Source organism: Alnus glutinosa, chromosome 1, assembly GCF_958979055.1.
Source record: "Alnus glutinosa chromosome 1, dhAlnGlut1.1, whole genome shotgun sequence".
NCBI lineage: Eukaryota > Viridiplantae > Streptophyta > Magnoliopsida > Fagales > Betulaceae > Alnus > Alnus glutinosa.
In genome coordinates, this window is record NC_084886.1 from 1,351,497 (window position 1) to 1,369,623 (window position 18,127).

The following is an 18,127-nucleotide window of genomic DNA, read 5'->3' on the forward strand; positions in this document are numbered from 1 at the left end:
GGGTTTGGGTTTGTGAGATCAGGGTAGGACTTGTCAAATACGATTGTGAAGGAGGAAAAAAGTGCTTTACTATGGGTTGACCAAAAGTGTGCGGTCAACCTCCGAGCTGAGTCGACTCGCCCCCTCCCATTTACTTTTGATTCCCATCTTTTACTGCCAACATAAAATAAACAGACAGGCGGGCCTGAGGCAGATCATAGAGAGTCAGAGAGAGGCAGCTGCATAAGATTAGTGTGAGCGAGAAGTACGTTGCGAGCACACGTCGTTTTGGAGCGGAATGGTATGAATCCAAAAGGCTACGCCAATTCCCAATCGAACTCGTTGATTCTCGTTCTGAGCTACCAAGTAAGCTCTCCACATTCTCTCTTGCTCTTCAACTTTCTGATTTCTGAATCCAAAGAAATCTCTCTAATTCTCCCAGATTATCCCTGAAATTTCTCTTTTTCTTTTTTCCTCGATTTTTTCTCTCCAATCTGAAACGAAGAAATAGATATTTGTTTCCATCTGTGAGGAAACAGACGGCGGAGTTTTTTTTTCTTTGGTGAGAAAAATATGAGTTACAGTAAAGATAAATGGAGGAGTGGAGTTGATGCTGATATTTTCTAAATTTGGAAAAACATCTATTTGCGGATTCTGAAATTTCCCCAGTGTTGGTTTGGACTTTGGAAATGGAAAAAGATGCGTTTGCTTTTCTCCTGGATTTCTATTTTCTCGGGAAAGTAGTGGCTGCAGAGACAGCGGTACGATGCCGTTTTACTGACTCAAAAATTTGTCGATGGAAAATGTTTTTTGGTTTTTTGTTTTGCTTCGTTTGTGGTTGGAGTCTATGGTGCTACAGGAAAGGGTACCAAGGCTTTTCCTAAACCAACAAAACCCTAGGCGACTGGGACCAGCACCTACCTAACACTGAGCTTTCATTAATTTTGACAGTTTGCATCAAAGGCTGTGCGCCCTCTTCTTGCCCAAAAGCCATTTTACGCATTTGTCTTCAATGCATTTTTTTTTTTTTTTTTTTTTTTTTTTTTTAAGTTTTTCAATTTAATGCAAATTTAGGAAGCATGATAGGATTGACATTATCTTTGTTTTATTGTAGCTCAATGATCAATGTAGCTTTCAATTCTGCAATTGGTTGCTATATAATTGAGTTTGTTGATTGGTATTTGGTGTGTTTGATTAGGTGGGAGAAGTTGGTGGCATCATTGTGTTACATAAGAAAGGTGGATATTTGTGGATTTAGTTGCAGGGAACTGTTGGGTTTGTCTGCTCTTTTAAGGTTTGTAACATTTTGTTGATGGGTTGTTGTGTCTTATTTCATGACTGCCTTGTGAGTTAAAATTCCCAGAGGGTATTGAATGTGAATTATTGGAGAGGTAGGCTTTTTGTTTGTTTGAATGTGAATTTACTAAAGGTGAAGGTTTGGCAAGTACGGCTTCCCGGTGTTTGTAAAAAGTGTAGCATTTCATATAAATTATTGGAGAGAGAGAGAGAGAGAGAGAGAGAGAGAGAGAGAGGCCAAAGGGCTGTGTTGCATGAGGGTGAAAAGGCTGAGTAACTTTAGATATTTATAGGAATTTGACCATAGAAAGGTGAGTAATTGTAAGTGTTGCGGGGAATCGGGGAACGCTTACCGTCTTTACTGGGGGTAAAGGTGATTTTATATTCTGAATGGTGGGCTCTTTGGAGTACCAGACTCAGAAGTCATGGCTAGGATCTCTAGAACACGGAAGAGAGCAGATAACGTGTGGACTTATGAGATCTGCTAGTTTCTCTTCGTCATAGTGAAAGAGATGGGAATTCTTTTTGGAATATATTTTTAACTGTGAACTTAGGGAGGGAACAAGACAAGCGCTTTGACATTGTTTCTGAAAGGGCAGTGGGATTAGCTTCCTGTGATATAACCACCATCTGAAGCAGAAAAGAGAGGCCTAGTCCTTTCATTATGTGAGTTTTGAAGGTAATGCATGTTCCGATGTACCTGATAGATATGAGCTTTTTATTTGGCTTATCTGCTGCTGCTTCTTTTGAGTGTCTCTTAACAGTGTATTCTTCCCACTATAGGATTATCTTGCCACCGCATCTGTGAATATAAGGTGCTTTGGTTTCTTTCCGTAGAATCTGAACAAACTCAAATTTAACCCCGAGTAATGCTTGCAGGGTGCAGTGACCAGTTGCTTATGCATCTTTTGGAGAAGGGTGTGTGATATAAATTTATGAGCCCCCTGTTGCTGATGGAGTGGAATGAGAAATCTGCCTCCCAGTGGGAGTGGGAGAACCTATTCATGTTCAATGCAAAAGCAACTGAAAATTCGAAGTTGCAACCAACAGAATGGGGCATGGAAGGAGATCAAGGAATTAACTCTGTTTCTTTTTATGCATCTGGGGGTGGTAGAGGTAGTGGTGGGTCTGACCCTGAGCTGGGATATACTTCTCTATCAAAAAGCTCAAAATCAGCTTCTGTAAATTCATCATCAATTGGTGAGAGTAAGACATCCAAACTCACTTTTGAGGCCTTGGGAGGTTTTCCAAATGGTTTAAACAATAAGAAAGAGTTAGCCAAGGTTGAACCAAATGAAACTTCTCCAACACTTGAGCCTTCATCTGGCTCTGGTGAGCCATTGCTCAGTCTAAAGCTTGGTAAACAGATGTACTTTGAAGATGCTTGTGTAGGAGGCAATACAGAGTCCTCAAATCTTGCTATGATTCCCATGTCATCCACGACCACAGCTAAGAAATTTAAGTCCAGTTATCAGAGTCCACATCCACCACACTGCCAAGTTGAAGGCTGTAACCTTGACCTTTCATCAGCAAAAGATTACCATCGCAAACACAGAGTTTGTGAAAGTCATTCCAAATCCCCAAAGGTCATTGTAGGTGGTCGGGAACGTCGGTTTTGTCAGCAATGTAGCAGGTAAAAGGTTCTTATAAAATGGTAGTTATATTGGAACATTTTTTTTTGATAATTTATAGTCATATTGGAACCTAATAAAATCCAGCAATATTGGAGAGTGTTTTTTTTATTGTTGTCTGGGAGTCACTCTTGGTCTGTAGATCTTTTGGAAAATAATAACTTCTCATGTTTCAAGATTAATATCCTATTGTAAATTCAATCAATCAAAATTGGTTTCAAGTCTTTCCTCTTCTGAATAAATTTGGTACTAGTAACCATATTGTTTATTATCCTAAAGGTTCCATGGTCTATCTGAGTTTGATGAAAAGAAGCGAAGCTGTCGCAGGCGTCTTTCTGATCATAATGCTAGGCGGCGCAAGCCACAGCCAGAAGCAGTCCGGTTAAATTCAGCAAGGCTGCCTTCATCACTTTATGGTACTAGTTTCAAACTTGGAATCTAACTTTTTCTTTTCTTTCTTTTCCTAGTATTGAGTTACCTGGATTTGTTTCTCATATAAGCATGCTATTACACAATTGGGATTGATTTTAGTACCCCATCCACTTTCTTGAATCCATAAATTATGCATTAAGGTGATTTATGTAACAATTTGTGACATAATCATCTCAACTCAAATGTCTTTTACTTAAGATAAAGTTCTACTATCATAAATATATTCTACTATAACTGTAAGATCCAGGAAAAACATTAGTCACATCGGCACTATCACTGAAAAAGAACTAGTCAAGTTGCAATTGGAGTTTTATAGATTCACTTATGAAACTCAGTCTCACCTAGAAAGGAACAATGTGAGGCTTTTTACTCATGAGTACCTTTGTAATCCACCCATTTAATATGAGATTAACTTTGTAGGATGTTACAATCTCCTCTACTCAAATTCCTAGCGTCCTCGCCATAGCCCATGCCATATAGAGCCTAAGTACCACATGGTGCTATTAGGTTGCTTTAATACTATTTGTAACTACCTAGGGAAAGTGCTATCCAAATCTGTGCTATTACTTAAAAAATACTAGTCAAGTTACAATTAGAGTTCCTTAGAATCACTTATAAAACCAGTTTCACATAGTAAGGAACTAATGTGGTATTTAACACTCATGAGCACCTTTATAATTCATCTACTTAATGCTAACAATCCACCTACCAAATGTGGGATTAACTTTATGGGTGTCACTATAACAACTCGTGAATTTATGGCAATGTGGTGCCTTTTGGATATATGTAGTGAATAAGCATGAAATGGCAAGGGTGTCGCAAAAATTTCTTGATTTATATGGACCTGGAAAATAAATAGCTTAAGGGGCAGTCGAGAATAACTTGTGTGCTTTAAAGGGGCATTGGTGGAACAGATCTGTGTTGATCTTTAAGTATTTTGTAGGATACACCTGTAATCTCAATTTAGAGGGAGTGAGTTAGACTAAAGATAGAAAACCGTAGGTATATATGTGAGGTTGCTCGCGCTTTGTGGAACGCCATCTTTAGTCGCTTCAGTTTATCTTAGGTTATGCCTCTTCGGGTGGTAGATTTATTCGCTTGTTGGTGGACGGGTGGCCGCTCCCGGAGTGCAGTCGTGTGGAAGATGGTCCCTTGTTGCCTTATGTGGTGCTTATGGAGGGAACGCAATGATAGGCAGTTTGAGGACAAAGAAAGAACTACTGAGGATCTCATTTCCTTTTTCTTTCATTCTTTGTACTCTTGGTCGGCTGCGTTCCTCGCACCCTTATCGTTTAGCTTTAATGATTTCCTTGTATTGTTTTCTACTTCCACTTAGATGCCTTTCTTGTATACTTCCTGTGTACTTGATCGCACATTGCGCTTTTTAATGATATTTCTCTTACTTATCAAAAAAAAAAAATGTTCCAAACAGAAGTTGAGGTTAATGGAGAGCTAGGAACTCTTTAGGACACAAGGACACCTGCTGTACTTACGCAATGAAGTGAATAATTGCTGCCTGGTAGGCTGGTGTTGACTTTTTAGTTCTTTAACTAGTTAAATATTTTGTTCCTCTGTTTTAGAGGATTCTAGGTAGTCAATCACATTAATTGTCATTGTTTTCTTTGATCTGTTTTCAGCATCTTCATCCTATCATTTAATTCGAGTAAGATATATGTATATGCATTCTTAACAACCAGTTAATAGCTCAATTGCTATTCTGCTGTATGAGTTATGTTGTGATTAATGCCCTGCACAATAAGGTCTATTAATAATACGCAGTTTAAAGGTCAGAACCACTTGTGATAACGCAATTAGAGTTGTTATTGAACCAAAACCCATCCATTGAGTTTGTCATAATTTGTGAATTTCTCTACAGATGGGAAGCAACAGATGAGCCTTGTCTTTGATAGAGTCCCACTTGTTTACTCAAGGGCTGCTGCTAATTTGACGTGGGAGGATATATGCAACACTAAGTTTACCCAAACAAAAGATCATCGTCTGAAGCCTGTGAAAGCAAGAGACACCAATATGCCGTTGCATTTCCCCAGCAATGAAATGCCAAGTGTCATTACGACACTTTGTAATGATTCCAGTATGCTCTTTCCATCCAAGGGCACTATAGCCGAGGTTCTCAACCCAGGTTTGTTTTTTGCTTCCTCTCGGATGACTTAGCTTTACGAAATTTTCATTCAATATTAGATTTACTTATGAAATGGTTTTGGATTGCCAGACTTGAACCAATGGCTTAGCTGTCATATAGACTTGAGATCTGGCCACATCAAGATTGCTCACTTGATTAGACAATTACTATCAGTCATGCTTCACTGGCCGTTAGAAGAAGAAAAAAATACGACATGATTAGATAGCCTTTAGTATCTTGTTTTTAGCATAAATGAGATTGTTGGAAACACATCCAGATCTAGGCATTATGGAACTTTGTCTTGATAAGCATTTCAAAAGTAAGAAGCACGATTACCCAAATCTAGCATGCACAATAGAGATTGGAAGAGCTCTTACTGTAACTGAATTTTAATGGCTAAAAGCGAATAGATTCCTGTTGGTAATAGTTTTGGTAAAATTCTAGGGAAGAAATTTGATAAATACATGGTAGGTGGTTTTGTTCAAGAAAGTAATCTTCAAATTTGTGACTGACAAGAAAGGCTAGCCTATCCATCTTAAAAAAAAACCATACAATATAAACTGATGGCATATTTTCTCAATTCTGGTGTATTATGAAAATAATTTACATACGAGGAAGTGGTGACTATTTTAAAAGTATTCAGTGGCAAAAACATAGAGCTTCTGGTTGTTATGGAGTTGTCTAAAATAATTTGACATGATTAAAGGACTATGCTGGCACCTCTGAGAAGAGTGACCCAGAAAAACTTTGGTATTGTTGAGAAACTCTAGATAATTCTTTAGAAAAGATTTGGAGCATATAAGGTAACTGAAACAAAGGTCCCAAAATTGTTACAGAGACTAATGTTGCCTTTTCCAATGGATCGAGACAGGAATTCTTGTGTTAAACCTTTCGTGTTTGTCTAAAGATGTGCACCTAAAATGGTAGGTGGCTAATTTTTGCAGGTTTAGAAGAACCCATGATCTCCAACGAACTTGATGCAACACAGGATTTTCGACGTGCTCTCTCTCTTCTGTCAACCGATTCTTGGGGTTCACGTGAGTCAAAACCAGCTCCCCACCCACACACCAACCATACAAGTCATTCTAGTATGCCGCAGCCTGTGATGCATGTGATGACCCAAGGCTTGCCACATGCTTCTTCAGAACAATGGAGATCCACCGTACAGTCCACTGACTCCCGACCTCATATCTTTAGTTCAACCAACAATGGCAGCAGCAATTTTCAAGACTTCCAGCTGTTCAAAGCGCCATATGAGTTTGGCTTTTGTTCCAACCAATTGGATTGAGAAACTCAATACCCATCCAACTGTTTCTAGACTAATTACGTCACATATATTCAGATGAGTTCTCGTGTTTTTGCTTTAGTTTACAGTGCCCTCTAGCAGATGTTTGGTTTTTCCAAATAGGTTAACAAGTGTGTATATGCGTACTTGCATACAGGCCTATGTGACTCATCTGGAAGTTATTCCATGGCTAAAAGTTTCTTCCCTCCTTTTTTTTTTTTTTTTTTTTTTGGCCTTCCTTTTTAAACGCATATCCGATGTTCTCTTAACAAGAATTCAGAATATGTATGGGAACATTGCATCACGACTTAACATTTGGCTCTACGCTGAAAAAGTCTTTCTGATGTCTAGAAACACTGCAGGTAGAGGGCGATTAGTTTATATAAACGCTCTATAACCCTTTTACTTCAAGGAAATTTCAAAGCAGAGAAGGAACCCTATTGCTACTTTCTGTGTTGTCAGCCGACCCAACATTAATGGGGTTTGTTTGTTAAAATTTTTGTCTCTCTTTTCAAAATAAAAACATTAATAAATAACTTAAATACAAAACACTTTTTTGTCATGTCAAGATATTTTATCTAACAAAAAAACAAAAAGTACCATTTAAAACACATTAGCCAACCGACTTTGCATGTTTGCTGTAGAGGAATCAAGAGGAAATGGACTTGTTTCCATTTTGGCGTACATGAGACTGCTTTTATGAGTGAGCTTGAAAGCAACTTTATAGACAAATGTTTTACATACTTAGAAAGAGAAGCAAAAAGAAAAGGAAATTTTGGGCAGAAAACCAATCTTATCATATGATAATAGTCCGAGCATTCATCTTCTCGGAACTTAAAATTTTTATTTCCATTCTTTCACATTTGCTCAAATCCGTAACAATTTTTAATCGCAGCAATCACACGAGTGCTTTGGCTACAACATACAAATAAGATACACAAGCAAGCATTTCAAGGGCGGAACTTGCATACAGTCTTTAGCTCCTCTGCAGGTTTGTCACCATCAGCAAGGCCACTGTCGACCCATGCTGAGTAACCCCCTCCCATATTAGTCACACGCTCATACCCCTGCCACCCCCAAATCTTTCCACGTTACCATTTTTGTCAACATACAAAAGAACATAAATATAAGAAATATGTTTAATAATGATTTTGAAAAGTACTTTTTGGCATGAAAAAGTATGTTGACATGATATAAAGGTAAAAACTGTTTTTAGTGAGTTTTACATTTGAAAAGCATTCTGTTTTTTGAATTGTTTGTTAATGATTTTGATAAAAGTGTGTTTCTGGATTTAGAAACATGAGGGTATTTTCAAAAGAATAATGTTATATACCATATTTTTATTCCCAACTACCCCTTAGATATCAATCATTTAAAAAAAAAAAAAAAATCCCAAGGGTGGTTGGAAGTCATGTTAAAAATGTGGTATATAGTATTACTGTTTTCAAAACCATTACCAAAGGAGGCCATTTTGGCTTTCAAGATAAGAAGGGTTAATTATTTATGTGTAACGATTTTGTTTGTTAAAATTTGTTTTTTATTTTAAAATAAAAACATTAACAAACAACATAAAACACTCAAAATTGTTTCGCATTTATATCATATCAGGAGACTCTTTCAAACCAAAAACAAAATCTACCTCTCAAAACACATCAAGAAACATATATCTTTAGCACCATAATGTTCTGAAATGAACTTACTGCATTAAGAAGATCAACACAAGCACGAAGTGATCTGCCTCCGCTATTGCAACCCTTCAAAATGTTGAGAAAAAACAATAATAAAAAAAACTATATGATAGTAGCAAATTTTCTTTATTTCTGACCAGGTGGCACAGTTAGGTGTTGTACTTGCATATGCAGTTTTGCTTTAGGTTCCTTCTAACCTCAACTATGACTTCTATTAGACTATTATCCATCTATAGTATTCTAAAAAATGTTTTCAAAGAACCAAAAATTTACACCATATAATTTTAAGAAATGCTACATGTACTTAAACTTTTACAAAGGGAGTCTTACTAACTGATATGGAACTTATTCATTATAAATGATCAAAATAATTAATGAAAAAAAATGCTACGAGTACCAATGAATAAGCTCCACATCATCTTAGTAAGACTCTTTTTATAAAAATTTAAGTACATGTAATATTTCTCGTTAGTTTTACAACATGTCATATACAAGTTATCAACATATTATCGTACGACATACCACCCCTTGGAAAATAATGGAAAAGGTACGAGTACCAATGAATAAGCTTCACATCATCTTAGTAAGACTCTTTTTGTAAAAGTTTAAGTACATGTAATATTTCTCGTTAGTTTTACAACATGCCATATACAAGTTATCAACATATTATCGTACGACATACCACCCCTTGGAAAATAATGGAAAAGGTGCGTAATAATAGTTTTACCACGACAAAGTGATCTTCCTCCTTGCAAATGGCACCTACTTGTGTGAGAAAGTCAGGATTTTTCACTCTGCCTATTTATCAACAAAACCAAAAAATATATTAAATATTAACACATGGGAAACATTTGGTAAAATTTTGAAAACCCGTTGCTAATTTTCGGCAAAACACGCATCAGAAGTCAGAAAAACCTTCCAACTATCGAGTCGATACACCATATAGATCGGGTTGAAGGTGTCGTGTTAGGATCATAGTTTTGGGTTTTTGTCCACCCTTTTATGTAAAATTGGACATTATGGATAATACTGATAAGCAAGAAATTCACTATTACCTTCTTGGGTGATGAACATGTAAGGAACATTTGATGCATTATTGATGTGGCTCTTGTTGAACTCCTCTGCCGACCTATTAAACATAGATTCATATATTTTACCACATTATTATTGTATCGTAAAATCGAGTAATACTATAAGTCCCTTTTGTGTCCCACTAAAAACGAAGTGATTTGTAAAATCACCATTAGACTTGTGATTGATCACTATTGAATTTTGATCAAATAATAATTTTAAAAGCCACTTCATTTTTTAAGAGACACAAGAGTAACACATGAAGGACTTTTATAATTACTCCATAAAACTCCCCATCAAAATGATAAACTAATATCTAAGATCCCACCTCACATCTACATAACGGTGACCCGAGCCAAGAAGATCTTTGGCAGCATGCACGTCGACGGTCGTAACATCTCCGGGTCTAGAAACGAGCAACAAGACAAGTCTTGAGTCTTGACACAAATAACAAGCTTACAACTAAAAGATATAACAACTATGGATGATAATGATAATCTTACCCCCTGATGGCATCCATGAATGCTTTTGGTAAGAAAGGGCAGGATGCTTTTCCAGTTTTCCGACACTGTCAAGGCCTCGGGATTCCGGGTATACACCATCGCAGAATACGAGTATGGGTTATACATAAAGGTGGTCCATGCTTGCGTTGCCGGCTTGTTCATTTCCGTTGACTTTGATCATTGTAGGTTATATTTACAAACAATTTAGATATGTAAGGCTTGTTCCCTTCCCTTGACTTTGATCATTACAGGTTATATTTACAAACAATTAAAATAAAGCTTGTGAATTTTTTTAAAAATAAAAATGAAGTCTCTTTACAAGCTGGAGATTTTGGATATTAAAAATCTTTGTCCACTGATATATTATAATGCATTCCTAACTCCCTCTCTCATTGACTACATTTTATAAACCAACTAAAATAAAGCTTGTGATTATTATTATATTTTTTTTAAAAAAAAAAAAAGAAAAAAAAAAAAGAGGAAGCCTATTCACAAGTTGTAAATTTTTTATATGAAAATATTTGTCCACTGATATATTATAATGCATTCCTATCTCCCTCTCTCATTGACTACATTTTATTAATTCAAGTCTCTTTGGGAAAATGATTTTTGCACACTCAAACGCACAACTCTTACCCAACCCAAGACACATTTACAGACGAAAGATTGTGGGATTTCTAGCCCCTAGTTATCTGACCAGGATTTTCTTCAAAGCTGTACTTTATTCTACTCCGTTTCTCAAATTCAATTTTATTTCTAGATGCGGAAACTACGAATGTATAATACTAGGCACGTGCTTAATAACTTTTTCTTTCTTTTCTTGTGCTTTTTAACATTGGGTTTTTTATTTGATGAAATCAAAACCCATGCTTTGAATATCTGTGAATCGAGATCCTTTTTTAATTTTATTTTATTTTATTTTATTATTTTTTTTTTTTTCCTGTCAAATAGATAATAGAAACAATGGTTGGGGATCATACATAGAAGTTGGAACCGCATTGGGCAAGACAGGGCAGCCAGGCTTAGAGTCCTGCCAGAAACGTTCTATAGAAAGGCTGAGGCCAAGAGACTCGACGAACAACCAAATTATGGACTGAAAATCTAATTTTAATGAAACATCTGGACGCAGTAATTTCACTTCGAACTTGAACCTGGAACCCCGTAGAGTTCAGCAAGAATGTGATGCACAAACTCAGCCAGAACATTTCACATTTCAAAATATCAACTATTGTGCGGAGAGACGGGGGTTGTGGGGGGTAGTCAGTGAAGATATGAAGTCCTAAGCTTATGGCATGGCAAGACAGACACAAGTGGCCATGAGAAAAGACAAGGACCCATGCAATCTGATGTGGAGTAACGCTATACACCAGCCCCCTCATCCTCCTAAAACCTATGTGGCGTGATCCTCCATAGTATTTGATGCATAGAAATTGATTTTTTGGTTCGGAGGACCACACCACATAGGCTTTAGGGGGTGGTGTAGAGCATTACTCATCTGATGTCATATTCATGTTAATGTAACTTACTTGAAAAATGTAGCTAAATACTCTGAAAGAATTTCGATGAAGTAACCGGATGTGTTACTCTACCCAGAAATGAGTACAATGCCAATTGCCTAACCACCCTACCGAATTCTTTTGTGATCATGAAACAAGAACCAGTGAGACCTTAACACGTGTACCCATCAGAAAAGTGACAGACAAATTAGCAAGACACGTTTTCTAGTCCCAATTTTAACATGATCTTTAGAACTGGGGAACGTCATAGGCTTCTAAACACAAGCAGCTGTTAAACAAAGATACTTCAACGGCACAGACAATTTAGAATGAAATGAAAACTAGAAAACGCAGCCTGCAGTAACCTTATGCCCCTGATAACTTATCTAGCATACCCAGTGGGATAGATGAGCCGATTCCAAAAGTACGAAATCCTAGCTACAGAAACCAGAACCAACCTGTAAATCCTCGCCAGATAAAGCTGGCTGACACATAATATGCATCAGAACAATATAGAGACCTCAAATACCATCACAGTTAATACAACAACTTGACACAGATCATTAGAAGGTAGTGTAACTCGACAACCGCGGCAACATGAGGACGACAGACTGACTTTCAGACACCCACATTGAGCAAGGCTGGACGACAACTCTGGACCTTCTCAACCCTCAAACATGTCCTAGTACTCACTGGAACAGTAGACAATTGCAAATTAACGGATGCAATGAAGAAATATAAAAGAACTACAGTTTAAAAAAAAAAAAAAAAAAATTCCCACTAGAAAAGGGTTTCTTTTTGGTGGGTTGGGGAATAAGAGGCAACCCTTGCAAGGGACCCACAAAAAATGCAAAATTGAATATTCATCACATTTGTTATGTGTACATAAATTCTTATTAAACTTGGTGACAATTTCAAGCAACAAATGGAGATACAGAGAAAATGTCACACCACAAACCTGGTTATCTTCATCTGGCGTTGGTGAAGGGGACTTGTTTGACTCAGCCGGTTTGTCAGCCCCACAGTTCTGTCTGTTGCACTTGGTTCTGAAGGGATAGTTTATGTTATTACATTTCTCACACTTCCAGCTTCCCTCAGGCATCTTTTGTTCTGAAAGGCAACAGGAAAATGAGTGTCAAAGTTACAGGATGAGTCCAGAAATATTTACATATCTAAAAGAAGGTAAAGGCATTTAATAGGCGGAGATGCATCTTATCAACTTACTAGAATTCTTTTCAGATTTTGCAGCCTGCATAAGCAAGAGAATATTATTTCACATCAAACAAATCATGGTGCCAATTGCAAATAAAGGCTTTTTAAAAAAAAAAGAAAAAGACCATCACATAGTGTGATAATGCAGCACGGACCTGGGATCCGGGCTTTGGTGTGTTGCACTTTCTCATGTTACAAACCGTTCTAAATGAAAAGTTGATATTTCCACATTTTGGACATGTCCAGTCATTATCACGTGTTGCATCTAGAGGATCATTTAGAAAGAGGAAGAAAAAGAAAATTAGTTCACAAGGAAGCTCCAAGTGGAAAATAATTGACCAAGACATTCATCCACAGCCTAAAGGTGACAAACCTGCACCTTTTTTTTGAGATTTATCCTCTGGAAAAAATCCAGGCCTTGGCCCCTGCACAAATAAAAAGCTCATTAATTCTAACTCGCATCTAGGTACAGTCAAAGCTACATAAAATTCAACAAAATCTATATGCTCCATAATAGATGAAAACTACAGTGCAACATTCGTGTGTCTACTGCTTATGTTTCTACCAAAAGTGTGCAAGTGAATCACCAAAGGAGGGAGGGCTTTGAAAAGCCACCAGTTGAGAGGTATGACAAAAGTGTAACAGTACTTATTACAACAAAAATAAATTAAACTGAATGCACATGCAAAAAAAAATAAAAACCACCGCAGAGAATCTCAGATTCCAATAAACTATCATATATAAAAAGCTAAGATAAAAAATGTTGCACGGGCATCTTGAGTTCCTAGTCGATAATGGACCAATCTCTGCAACATACCATAGCACCAGGGCCCATGGGCATGCCCAGGCCATAACGATCCATCAAAGGGGGGATACCATAAATCCCACCTGAAAAAGGACAAGAAATAAAAAAAGAAATCATTAAGAATAGATACAAGACATAATCACAAAGAAAAAGACTCAAATATTGAAGGTATTCTTCATTTCCATCTCATTCCCTCAAAATTATGAGAAATGAAACCATCCAATATGCCAAAAAAATATATGGCCCATGTTGGTTCAAGGATAAAAAGGGGAAGTCAAAGGATTTAGAAGGATTTGAAAAGTTGATTGAGCCACTAACTCTAGCTTATACAAGAGGCTTCCCATAATTACACACACTACAGAAAAGATGAATGGCAGTAATCCCAAACAAAATTAAAACTTGATGCACACAAAATAGTGGTAACATGGACCATGATGGAGTCATAAACAATAATTTCATCTAGAACTTCAATTTATTTGTTCTTTGGAAAAGAGGGATTGTAAACTATCATAAGAGAACAAATGTGGCAGAAGATACCATTTCCCATCATAGATCCGCTTGAGTAAGGTGTTGGTCCAGACAAAGGTAGAGGTCTGTAAGGGCTGCCAGCAGAAAGGCGGCTGCCATAGTTGTAGTGGTACGCTGAACCCCCAGAATATGGTACATCATAGGGATGAATAGATGATCCATTGAACAGAGAAGAACCATAGGGCGGCACACCCAGATACATTGAAGAGGGTGCAGCAGAACCTACATAAGGAGCTGAGGATGAGTAACCCTGTGGGGCTTGCACAGGCTTTGCAGCAGATTTCTGCAAAGAGAGACCATTAAATTAAATCATTAGAATATACGACAATTGAAATGAATCAAATACAATCCTTGCAACAGCAAAGTGAGAAAGGTGAAATAAAATCAGCACACAGAGAGTAAACCATGAAATACTAAATAGCAACATAATCAACAAGATCATAATGAGCCTAAAAAAACAATACACCAAAATGAAGGCCGTCAGCAGCTCACTGAAAGAAAGAGACTGCCTCCATCACAATCGAAATAAAAGCAAAATTTACAAGTATTATCCAAAAAAAATATTAAAATAAAGCAAATATAAAAAATGAAAACTTCCAAAAAAAATTCACATACACAGTCCAAGAATCTATCTTGCCACTTGCCCTAATTCTTGATTACTTAAAAGATTACAGCTCTGTTAAAATCTCTGAAAGCTTGATGGAAAAGCAAGTATTTGGAAATGATTTAAAATTGATATTAACCCAATTCACAAACAAACACATGCAATCAAACATAAATGATACAGCATTGATTGTAGTAATGTTAAACTAATGCACGTATCAGCAACCATGACATATAAAGGAAACAATCATACAGGATATGCATACTGACACATGAAACGCTCGCTTTAACGTAATAAGCAAACCACTCAGCAAATTATCAACAGTCTGATTTGTAGTGAAGAAGTCTAGCAACCATTAATTCAATGGAAAATAGAGTAGCTTTAGTTTGAATCTTACTGAGTTATGATCAGCAGGCCTTGGTTGAGTGCAATTACGCATATTGCAAGTTGTCCTGAATGAAAAATTGACATTACCACAGCTAGGGCAGGTCCAATCATCTTCTCTACGACTACCTATAAGCCACACGTTAATGGGGATGCACCCCAACATCAGCACCAAAAAGGAAAGAACTATCACCACCAAAGCTAAATAATTAATGTAAGTAAAGCTAGTCTCAGAAAAGAATGAGTAACATTACAGCAATAACCATTTCAATGAGAAATATCACCAGACACAAATGTATTCCAGCTGCTGTCAGTGTGTTAATGCATAATATGCTATGTATAGAGGCTGCAGAGTTATTGGATAACTGAAATCTAACACTATATTTATAAGATTATAAGTCTATCTGATCTTTTTTTTATTATTATTATTATTGCACTATGTCCATACGTCAATGTCAATTGTCAGATGTACCAGGCTTTTTTTTTTTGTTTTTTTTACACTGGTCAGTCAACCCAGCTATACTGGACAAAATCACTATGATCACATGGGAAACCCATACTGTCCACCTAATTTCGTTAAAATCTAGAAGCATATCAGATATGTTACATATTACAAAGTCCAAATTCCTATAAGTTTAACTACTTGTGATTGGAGATCCTTAACATCCTAGAAACAAGCCATGTCACTCAAAATTTTCAATTTGAGATAGGGACAATACTTAAGTTATGACAGAGATCTATTATGGGCCCATTGAATCACATTTGGTACACATATAGGCAAATGCAATTTCCTAAATCCGGCCACCTAGTGAATGTATTGTGTGCAGACCAATATTCTATATTCGATGTATAATTTACAAGCCCTAAATTCCAATTCATATTTAACCCCATAAGATACATAAAACTTAAATAAGATTCCTAGCAAAAGAAGTAGATTGCAACCGACATAAAATCATCCATGTTCATTGAAAGGTAACATCATATGCATTAAGATTAACACCAAACTTAAAAATCCAACAACCACATAAAACAAAACCTACCATCAGTTCTAGCCCGCTTGGATGCCGAAGAATTTCTGTTGTCAACCTGAAGCGCCAAAAAATAAGGAAAAAAAAGGGAACAGTTATTCACATGCTACAGAAATTCACTAGGCTCAATGCTCTGAAACCCTGAAGCTGTCTTTGGTTGCTCGAAACTATGAACTTAGAATTGAAATTAGAGACTTCAATTCTAAAACCACGCTAATAAATTCGTAACCAACTTTTAACACCAAAACGAAGCCAGAAGTTTCACAATCCCAATAAAATCTAATTCTGCGAACCAAAAACGCCCTAAGACTACCACAACATCCAAACAGGCCATATTAATTCTCAAACACATTCAAATTGATTAAAAAGGCAATCCAGGAAAGATTCAAATCGATTAAAAAATAAAAAATAAAATAAAACTAATTTCCATTTTCTTGTTGAGATGCTCATCCTCTAGGATTTGCTAGGGCTCGGAATAGCAAGAAAAGCACGAAACTAAAAGCCGAGAGAGGGAAAACGAAGAAACAGATAACATAGAATTGAACGAATTGTATGAGAATCACCTGAGACATGGCGATGAAGAGTGAAAGAGAAACGGCGAGATTTTGCTCTAGATTTGAACGCGAGAGAGCGATTGTGGGCTAAAAGGAACGAGCCTCGATAAGATGCTAATAAGGGTTTTCGAGCATTCGGTTATTTGGGTCTTGAGTTCGGTACAGGACACGCACCGTTTTGTGTGTTTCTCATGGATGAAGTGGGACCGTGGATAAGGATGTCTCTACCTGCTCCTAAAATTGATCTCCTCTATTTCACTTTCAAATTTGATTGGTTTAATTTTATTTTAAATAAAAGTTAAGTTTAATCTTATCATCGAACCATATATATGGCCTCTTTGCCACTTTACAGCGTCAAGGGTGAACAGCCTATCAATCCTTTGAAAACCCATTTCAGATCCTCCAAATCCCAATTTAGTTCAAGTCTTAATATTCATTTTTCCACCCACACAACACACTCAATCCCTCATATTCGCAGGAGAGGAGAGGGGGAGGAGCCGACGGTGTCGGTGAAATGAGCGTTGAGCAACCGAAGGAGAGAGAGAGAGAGAGAGGGAGAGAAGATGAAAGAGAAATAAGAAAATAATTGGGCATTGTGTTACAGAAAATAACAATATTTTGCTACTAACGGTAGCAAGAGCTTGTTTGGCAAAAATTTTGCCTCTACCTTTACTATTCTCTAAAATTTTTTTCACTTTTGTATCTCATATCAATTGTTTTTTATTATTATTTAAACAAAAATACACACTATAAAACAAAATTTTTTCATTTTTTCATACAAATTCTTTCAACTTTATATCACATCAATCACTTCTTATTGTTATTAAAAAAAAATTCACGTAAAAGACATTTTATCAAACACACTCGTATTGTACCAATCCCAATGGATTGACTCAAGTGATAAGGGCCTTTTGATATTTGTAGTACCCATTCCATAAGGTCTACTGTTCAAATCTCATTGGGTGCAAATAAGTCGTTGGTGTCAAAAGCTTATTGTTATTACTCACCCTTGTGAATGAGACGCTTTACACATGTCAAAAGCTTACCTAATATGAGTGAATACTCGAAGTTGTCATACTTTAGATGAGTTCCTTGTCATTATTTATTTATTGTATTTTATTTCTTTTGAACCTAATCCGATGGAGATGAAAAATTAGGTGATATTAAATAAAAATAATTACTATAAGAGGTTTACATAATCTGTTAGTATTGGTTTTTGGATAAACACAACACTTGAAGATAGTCCTTGGACATAGAATACCATCGGATGAAATGGTAATAAGGTAAATCACTTGTGAATTTGTCGAAATAGGCGTCCAAAATACTCGTCATTCTCTACGACGCCATTGATTTTAGATCTAGCCCCATCAAGATATTAGGGTTCTCAATGCGACAAATATTAATCAGGCCTGTATAAGTAATTCTCCCTTACAGAAAGTCCAACCCATACCCTAATACATGTCCAACCTCGTAAGTATTTCTTTTGAGACC

The 18,127-nt window shown here is 36.6% G+C and overlaps 2 protein-coding genes across 7 annotated transcripts; one reads left to right on the plus strand and one right to left on the minus strand.

Moving 5' to 3' along the window:
- Positions 1-14: 14 nt before the first annotated feature.
- On the plus strand, positions 15-6,968 carry LOC133864472 (squamosa promoter-binding-like protein 12). 4 transcript variants are annotated; one of them, XM_062300819.1, is made up of 6 exons: positions 15-345; positions 1,178-1,954; positions 2,155-2,908; positions 3,186-3,322; positions 5,215-5,478; positions 6,423-6,968. In XM_062300819.1, exons 3-6 carry the CDS (start codon positions 2,211-2,213, stop codon positions 6,764-6,766), a joined length of 1,443 nt encoding a protein of 480 aa, XP_062156803.1. In that variant the 5' UTR covers positions 15-345; positions 1,178-1,954; positions 2,155-2,210; the 3' UTR covers positions 6,767-6,968. The 4 variants fall into 4 exon arrangements, with proteins under 4 accessions (XP_062156803.1, XP_062156809.1, XP_062156817.1 ...); XM_062300825.1 differs by having other exon boundaries at positions 1,178-1,273; XM_062300833.1 differs by lacking the exon at positions 1,178-1,954.
- Positions 6,969-8,463: 1,495 nt separating this feature from the next.
- LOC133864498 (ranBP2-type zinc finger protein At1g67325) lies at positions 8,464-16,805 on the minus strand. Of its 3 annotated transcripts, none has more exons than XM_062300851.1 (14): positions 16,646-16,805; positions 16,091-16,140; positions 15,068-15,179; positions 14,076-14,349; positions 13,551-13,621; positions 13,107-13,158; positions 12,889-12,998; positions 12,746-12,770; positions 12,480-12,631; positions 10,026-10,196; positions 9,851-9,928; positions 9,507-9,580; positions 9,179-9,249; positions 8,464-8,517 (listed from the first exon to the last, which is right to left on the minus strand). In XM_062300851.1, exons 1-12 carry the CDS (start codon positions 16,652-16,654, stop codon positions 9,545-9,547), a joined length of 1,140 nt encoding a protein of 379 aa, XP_062156835.1. In that variant the 5' UTR covers positions 16,655-16,805; the 3' UTR covers positions 8,464-8,517; positions 9,179-9,249; positions 9,507-9,544. The 3 variants fall into 3 exon arrangements, with proteins under 3 accessions (XP_062156835.1, XP_062156843.1, XP_062156850.1); XM_062300859.1 differs by having other exon boundaries at positions 13,113-13,158; positions 16,646-16,803; XM_062300866.1 differs by lacking the exons at positions 8,464-8,517; positions 9,179-9,249; positions 9,507-9,580; positions 9,851-9,928; positions 10,026-10,196 and adding an exon at positions 11,857-12,213.
- Between the last annotated feature and the right edge of the window lie 1,322 nt (positions 16,806-18,127).

Bases quoted from the DNA above. Each gene is read 5' to 3' on its own strand.
- LOC133864498 (XM_062300851.1), bottom strand. The intron at 14,350-15,067 runs GTAAGATTCAAA...CTCTCTTTGCAG, and splicing joins GGCCTGCTGATCATAACTCA to AAATCTGCTGCAAAGCCTGT. The intron at 12,771-12,888 runs GTCCGTGCTGCA...TTGCTTATGCAG, and splicing joins CACCAAAGCCCGGATCCCAG to GCTGCAAAATCTGAAAAGAA.
- LOC133864472 (XM_062300819.1), top strand. From the start codon at position 2,211: ATGAGCCCCCTGTTGCTGATGGAGTGGAATGAGAAATCTGCCTCCCAG. The intron at 2,909-3,185 runs GTAAAAGGTTCT...ATTATCCTAAAG, and splicing joins TTTTGTCAGCAATGTAGCAG to GTTCCATGGTCTATCTGAGT. The intron at 3,323-5,214 runs GTACTAGTTTCA...ATTTCTCTACAG, and splicing joins GCTGCCTTCATCACTTTATG to ATGGGAAGCAACAGATGAGC.